This window comes from Spinacia oleracea, chromosome 4 (assembly GCF_020520425.1).
Source record: "Spinacia oleracea cultivar Varoflay chromosome 4, BTI_SOV_V1, whole genome shotgun sequence".
Lineage (NCBI taxonomy): Eukaryota > Viridiplantae > Streptophyta > Magnoliopsida > Caryophyllales > Amaranthaceae > Spinacia > Spinacia oleracea.
In genome coordinates this window covers 166411338-166419244 of record NC_079490.1, presented here as the reverse complement: position 1 = coordinate 166419244, position 7907 = coordinate 166411338, and the positions used below count along the sequence as shown (strand labels likewise).

The 7907-nt window shown below is 37.4% G+C and overlaps 2 protein-coding genes across 2 annotated transcripts; one reads left to right on the top strand and one right to left on the bottom strand.

Annotated features, from left to right (window-relative positions):
* The first annotated feature begins 353 nt into the window (after positions 1 to 353).
* Positions 354 to 3712, top strand: LOC110790377 (mitochondrial import receptor subunit TOM6 homolog). Its single transcript, XM_021995162.2, has 2 exons — positions 354 to 610; positions 3525 to 3712. Exon 1 carries the CDS (start codon positions 439 to 441, stop codon positions 595 to 597), a length of 159 nt encoding a protein of 52 aa, XP_021850854.1. The 5' UTR covers positions 354 to 438; the 3' UTR covers positions 598 to 610; positions 3525 to 3712.
* A 1448-nt stretch (positions 3713 to 5160) lies between these two features.
* LOC110790389 (pentatricopeptide repeat-containing protein At2g15980) lies at positions 5161 to 6627 on the bottom strand. Its single transcript, XM_021995173.2, has one exon. It carries the CDS (start codon positions 6625 to 6627, stop codon positions 5161 to 5163), a length of 1467 nt encoding a protein of 488 aa, XP_021850865.2.
* Positions 6628 to 7907: the final 1280 nt, after the last annotated feature.

Here is a 7907-nt window from a genome sequence, read left to right as displayed (position 1 = left end):
CGTTTTAAGTAGAATCTTGGAATTCCAAGACTCTTGCTCAGACTTTTATCATGCTCTTCCACTTAAATGGGAGGTCTTAAGTTAATACTTAATAACACTATTGCTCAGACTACCGCTAATCTTGCTCTCATATACCTTTGAAAATCAAAAATTAAAAACAGGAAATTGACCGCGATACCGAACAAAGCCTAAATCAACATACCCCCCAATAAGTAAGTGACAAGTTTGTGGACCGATAAGTACGCTTGGTTGTAAGGCCCAACCCAAATGGCCCAAACCGAATAATCTCCTGCCCAAGAAACAAATCCGAATAGCGGAATAGCGTGACCAACCTTTATAGTCAATCAAAGGCTCATAATTTTCTAGGGTTTATCAAAGGTTTTAGGGGAAATCCGAAATCATCTGATCTTGCAAAGTTAGAGAGAGAGAAGAGCAAAGATGTTCCCTGGAATGTTTCAGAAGAAGCCAAACAAGGAAGAAGCTCTGAAGCAGCTTCGTTCCCACGGTTTGATGTTCGGAGCTTGGGTCGTCGCTGTTCGTATCACTCCTTATGTTCTTCAATATTTCCAGAAAGAGGAGCTCACTTTGGAGCTTTAACTCATCAATTCAGGTACTATTCATTTAATTTTTAATGTTATTGATGTTTTTTAGTTGTCAATTTTACTGATTTTGCGTTGATTGGATGTTTAATTTTTGATGTCGGTAGTTTTGTAATTTGGGATTTTTTTGGCATTGATTTGGTTTCTGTTGATGTTGTTTCATGTAATATGTAATTGAGAGGTATTATAATTTGAACATTGAAGTTTTAATTATTTTTTATTTTGTTGAATAAGTAGGGTTATAGTAATTGATTTTGTTTCATAAGCAATAAACGGAGATCATTTCCGTAAATTCACGTGGTACAATTTTACTCGATGATTTTCCCAATTTGAGAACAACGAATTTTTCCCCATTTATGATTTGGGAGGTATAAGAGGTAAAGGTAAGTTTTTTTTTGAATTCGGGGTGATATGACTTCAATCGTTGAGCTTCACAATATGAGAACAATGAATTTTCCATGATATATGAGATGGGGCTTTGAGAGGTGTGTTGTTGCAGGTGACTTTTACTTGTGGTAGAACCCTGTAATCAAACTTTAGCGATGCTGGATGCCATGTGATATACAGATATTGGTGTTTATTGGGTGTATGCTGAATCATAGTCCGAACTAGGGTTTGAAAATTTGAAACATAGTATGCTTGAAAGAGTTGCTACTTATGTTGGGACCTTCCTAGTTCATGTTAGTATAAATTTATCAACGAATTTCAAATTCATTTGTTGTTCGGAGTGTCTTTTACCTGTGGCCGAAACCTGTAATCAAAGTTAAGCAATGTGGTTTCCATATGCCACAAATATTGGTGTTACCGGGGAGGGGGGGTGATGTAGAGTTTACTCATATTTGCGTTGTGAAAGGTAATAAAGGATGATGTGGGTGTGTCATGTGGCCGGGGGGTTCCTTTCATTCTATGATTGTACCCTGAAATTGTAAATTTAGAGCCGTGGGTGCCATATGATATTCAGAAATTGGTATTAATGGGGGTGGTGTTGACCCATGACTCCATGAGACTTCTAACAAGGGTTTGGAACTTGAAATAGATTATGCTTGAAAGAGTAACAACTTACAGGGGAGACTTTTCTTTCCTGGATGATTCTTGTAGTCTTGTAGACAATAGCTTGCTTGTTCTTATGCACGTGTGATGGTTCAAGGATTCATGTATGCATTAGCTTGCCTTCTTCCAATGATTGTAAACTGAAATCGTAAGTTTAGAACCGTGGATGTATGATATTCAGAAATTGGTGTTAAACTGTTAATGGGGTTGGTGTTGACCCATAGTTAGAAGTAGGGTTTGAAACTTGAACTAGACTAGGCTTGAAATAATTGCTTTCCTGGGTGATTCTCGTAGAGTGTAGACAACAGCTTGCTTGTTCTCATGCAGTTCTTTGATGGTTGAAGGATTCACGTACACTGTAGCTAGCTGCCGTCATGTAAAATTTGCCGGACAAGATATGAAGTAAATATACTTGTGAACCATCTGGAGGTTAATTTAAAGTTGAGGGACTTCTGGCAGGGGTCGATCTATTCATCATCCTTCCCTGTGTAACATTTGCAATTTCATGTGTTCACTCTATGCATGAGTGTGTCATTTTCTCGTGTTCTATATCATACTTGCATATTAAAGTTTGATGTTATCCTAGCTTCATGTTAAAAGAAATTCCAGACCTTGCTTCAGGAGGTCTTTATGCTCAATGTCATTTTTGAACTGATATATTCCTTTCGTTACACATGGATTCATGTCAAAGGTTAACTCTTTTGCATGATTTATGGCTGTTTTTGTGAAAGAGTTGTTATCTACTGTCCATGCCTGATGCCCCACCAGATTGCAAAAGTTGTCTGTTACATAAAATCTCTGAGATAAATATTCTTTTTGGCATTTTGGTTGCTTAGCTTCTACACCAGAGCAGTTAAGCATTTGGCATGAACTGATGTTTTTGGACATTTGTTTTAGTTTCAAGCAAATCTCATACTTGGTGTTTACTGAAGTGATATGTGGGATAATGTGCTTATTTTTCTGGATAAACTATAGGTTCCTAGGCATTAGAGGAATCAGAAAGCTCTAAAACTGGCTAAATTTCTGGTTCTTTTTTCTTTCCTTATTATCAGGTAATGTGTGAAACTTAGGGTTCACGGGGGATCTTTTCCTTTCTCACAGGTTTGGTTTCATTACTGGAGTAACTGAAAATCCTCCACATCCTTCCACCATTTCCCAGCAAACATTCCAGTGTGACTAGATGGAAAGAGGAAGGAGAGAAAGAATTTGGGGGTAATTCATTACTTTGGGGGTGGGTACTGGGTAGGTAACAAATACCCCCATTTTTAGGGGAAAAGAATACCACTGTGACGTACTACTTTCAATCAGGCTGTTAAAATAACCAGAATGCTTACTCCCTCAAATTTTCCACTCCCATTTCTCTTGATCCAGGCGTGCCTTTAGTGTAATTGACTCTTCTTTTTTACCCATGTAGCCAGTAGTTTCATTGGGTTTAGGATCTTTTGATATATCCTGGTTGTTTTGTGGCACTCGTTGTATACTGGAATAGAAACAAATACACACTAGTCAGGGGGGAACTAGGCTACTTAAGGCAGCTGGTTGATTCAGGCCTTTGTCAATATACACAAATAGAAGGCTGCTTCATATAATCTTTTTGTCAAACCGGAGAGGAGCTTGAAATATCTTTCATGTACACAAACACAATTCTTTGATTAAAAGACTTTTGTGACTAAACACCCAAGTAATTGCTTTAGGTCTTCTATTCTTAAAAATCTTGACAAAAAAAATTCATGGTCAGGGTATATACTGAATGTCTTTGATAGAGAACCCCTGATTATCTGTCTTAAAACCTCCCGTTATTGTAAATGTTAATTAGATTTTATGTTATAAAGCATTACCAGAAGCCTAATACTCGTTTCTTTGTTTTCGTTGCAGTGACACAGGAGAGATGAAAAATGAAGGGAATTAGCTTCCCCAAGTTGTCGACAAAACCCTGAATATTTTGTAACCGCCAACATGTAGTTGGACAGGATTTGGTCATGAATCATATCACTGGTTGTTTGTTAAAATAATTATAGTACAGTAAAATTTTGATGCAGTGTGTTTTAACTCCTTTTCTCCAATCCTTTGCCTTTTGGTGTTTCCAGAATCCAGTTTATCGAGGTTAAAGTTGATAGGTTCTAAAACGATAAAATCTAAACTAAGAAGCCTATTTTTTTTTTTTCTGGTAAAGCTGTCATGCAATTGCCGTTTCTCTGTCCAAAGCAAGTATCCTGGATATATCAAACTCCTGGATATAGGTATTACCACTACAAGTCTACAACTGCTTGTTTACCTTTCTCATCAGTAGTTGTTAACTTTGGATATCAGGCAGTTTTCCAACTGTCTATATGGAAAATGGCTCATTTTATTCGCATCCATTCCTTATTTTGTGTTATACTAAAATGCACAAACCTGCAATTTTTCGCTCCGATGCCAATGAAATCAAGTTCCATTCCTAAACTGAATTTAAATTTGAACTTGAACTTGAATATAACTCTGGTGAAGAACTCTTTCTTGTGTTGTGACCACAAATTGTCACATTAAAAACTACGCTTCTACACGGGAGTATGTCGATCTTTTTGGAGTACAAGGGATCGACTTCCTGTAACCAACATTTTATGAAGTAGTCTACACTTAGAAAAAACATAAAACATTTTGTATTTGATTGCTTCTAACAAGCAGTTAGGCTAATCGGATCTTTTAGTTGCTAGTCACCGTTCGATCATTCTGCAGAAAAATGACAAGCCTCCAGTCTATTTTGCTGAAACAAAGAATGCTGCAAATGCTGATAAACTATACAATAACAAATCCTGGCTAGAAATAGCCAAATACTTTGAAAGAGAAAGAATGAACATTTCACCACTATAAGTCTATAAGACTACATCATTTCTGTGTAAAACTGCATGTCAACCTATTGTACAAGTCTTACATTCCGGTTAGATAGTATTCAGGTGTAAAGCAAATATCAGTTTGCCTTTAAGGTTCCGTTTGGTTCGGTGTAAAACGTTTTCAATGCAAAATAATTTTCCAAACTAGTTTCCCTTTGTTTGGTTGCTTAAAAGAAAATGGGAGAAGGTGGTGAATATTGAGGGGAAGAAGGGAGACGGAGGTGAGGAGAAAAGGTGGAAGAGTGGTTTCAAATGGAAAAGGTTTTTCACCTTTGAGGGAGTTATGAAAAATTGTTTTTCATCTTTGTCAAACCAAACAACGTAAAATGATTGAAAAATGTGAAAATCGTTTTCCATGAAAACGTTTTACACCCTACCAAACGGAGCCCAAGAGTTCGCTCCTGTGTTCCTGCTGGTCTGCTGTAGACTATCGGACCTTGATCGATTTATACCGAATATTTCTATACCACCACCTAATTAGCTGTCATTTGTAAGTGGCAAGTTTATGAATTGAAATCATCATCCATTCATCCAGCCTAAACTTCAATAACAGCATTAATCAGACTATGCTCAAGTCTTTGCTCTTGCCTCAGTTATGCTACTTCAGGCTTCAACGGCGATATCACTAAGCTAAGCTTAGCTTACTTATCCATCATCTCTTTCCTCAGATTTTCTGCTTCATCTGTATTTCCTATCTTCATATAACCATCAATGAAAGCATCATATATTTGTGAATTGGGTTTGAACCCTTTCCCTGCCATTTGTGCCTGAAGTGTCAATGCTTCCTTCATCATTCCCTCATCACACAAACCCTCTATCAGCAACTGATAGCTTGATTCACTCACAACAAAATCAGCATTTTTCATAGCAACCCTGAAGAATTCTAAACCTTCCGATACTGACCTCTTACCACAAAGTATTCTAACCAAAGAATCAACTATCAAACTATTAGGGTTAAACCCCTTCCTACGCATATCATTATACAACAACATTGCAGAATCATAATCACCACACAAACAATAACCACCTATAAGATGTTCATAAGTAACAAAAGAACCATTCAAGCCGCGTAATCCCATCTCTTTGTAAAGCTCCTCACCCTTTCTAACCTCCCCAATTCTACAATACCCACCTATCAATGTATTGTAACCAACAATATCAGGATTCAACCCCTTCCCTCTCAACTCTTCCCACACTTTCTCAGCCTTCTCCATATCATTATCCTCGCAATATGCCGCCATCAAAATGCTATAGCTATAAGAGTTTGGTTCACAATTCGATTTAACCATCTCAATCCAAACCTCTTCCACCATATCAAGCAATCCATTTCGATGAAACGAAAGCATTAGTTCATTAAAAATGTGAACATTTGGCACTAATTTACAATTAACCTTCTTATCATGATCAACAAAACCACTATCATCATACCCAAATACCTCTCTATACACATCATATCCAAAGAAACAACCTCGAATTTTCGAGGCGGAGACGATCAAGTCAATACAAGTACTAGCATTGATGTATATAGCACGACTATGCAGCATCCTAACAATATCAATACAAGGGTCTAATTTATTCATTTCCAGAAGGGATAGAATCAACAAATCAAATACAAAGGGGGCAGAATCACATACCCTGTAAGTTTCAGCCAATGCCCTAAAAACTTTACACTTCTTACCAGAAAATACTTGAGAGTCATCAGCACCCAATAAATCAAATTCCCTAATTGCCGACTTAATCAGGGTTTTGGCGCGAGTTTTGTGGCGACCACGAGCTAAAATGTGGATGATGGTGGCGTAGGAATGGAGGGAGGAGAGGGAGTGGCGTGTGGTGAAGAGGAAGAAGCGGAGGGAAAGGTGGGGATTGTTGCGGATTCCGAGGAGGATTTGGGATGTTTGTGGTGGAGTGAACCCGTGAGGGAACAGGGAGAGGAGGGCGGACCACCGGGATTTGGAGCGGTGATGGGTTAGAATTGATACAGCGGTGGCTACGGAGGAGGTGGAGGGAGGCGAAGGACTGGCGTGGGCGGAGGAAGAAATAGAGGAGAACGAAAAGGTTGTTGTGGTGGCGCGTGGGAATAACGCGCGTCTGAAGATAGTAGATGACATTTAGTGAAGTTTAGTAGGACGATTTTAGGAGTTAACCTGAACTTCTTGGATGTACGAGTTTCCGAGGAACTATTTGGGCTTTAGTTTTACCCTAATTATGGCTTTATGCCGGCCCATATGCCTTGAGGCTAATTAGGCCTAGATTACAGCCTAGCCCAATAGTACGTGTTTTCCTGTAATTTTAAAAAGGACGGCCCAACTTGCAAACCAATATACCAATAATGTCTTGGTCTAGTAATTAAGACTGAGCACTTGTGTACGATAGGTCACAAGTTCGAATCCCCCCACCTCCATTTGTAATTTATATTGTCCTTTTGCCGTGCTAATGTGGTTAAGACAACTTATTCCATCGTGCTTCTAGAAACAATCCCCACCTTGCAGCGAATCATATTAGTAGCTAATTAACTCCATTTTTTACATACACTTTTTGTATTGAGAAAGCCTCACCTTGCAACAAATCATATACTAATACGTAGCATGACAAATGGCTAACTCGATTGAATCATAGTATTAGAAGTGATAATGCCATGTATATTAATGTTACGATAGAATTAGAATAGTATACTAATACTCCTATTGATAGAATCCTAGTTGATATAGAATTGCGTATTATAGTCCTAGTTGATATAGAATTGCGTTAAGTAGTATAACTCTACGATGTGTATGTACTATATATATATATATATAGGGCTGTTGATTAATAAAGGGATCAGAGTTTGTTGATTCCTGGTTTTGATGATGACAAGCTAACCTTCTACTAATAGTTTGTTTTGGAGAATGTCAGGAACAGGTTAATATTTAAAAGAAGGACAAATGCAATAACCGAAGCAAGCAAGGGAGCTTTGAAGTAATTAAGTTCAAAGTACGTGGCAAGATTAAATCAAGGATCAAGTCAAGCAAATTCTATAAGGGTCAAAAGGTATAAGACCAATGTAATTTAGTACATGCTTAGTATGGGAACAAAGTATTTTGAAGAGTCCTAGTTATATCATGAAACGAAATAAATCAGTTTTACTTTTACAAAAAGATAAACATCAAATGTTTTAAACTGATTTTACAAAACCGTTTGAAATTATACTCTTGAATTTGAGTTAACATATAACTCTCAAAATACGAAAAGATTGATTTTCCTAAACGCGTTTGAAGTCAGATTTGCGAAAATCTATCTATTAAAAAGAGTCCTAAACTGGGTTGGATTTGAATCTAGGTTAAACACTTGGATTCGTATAAATGCAACCTTTGTTCTTTGCGAAACTTTTTATCAGACTTATTTACATCAA

Excerpts from the sequence above, each read along its gene's own strand:
- LOC110790377 (XM_021995162.2), top strand. The coding sequence starts at position 439 with ATGTTCCCTGGAATGTTTCAGAAGAAGCCAAACAAGGAAGAAGCTCTG.
- LOC110790389 (XM_021995173.2), bottom strand. The coding sequence starts at position 6,627 with ATGTCATCTACTATCTTCAGACGCGCGTTATTCCCACGCGCCACCACA.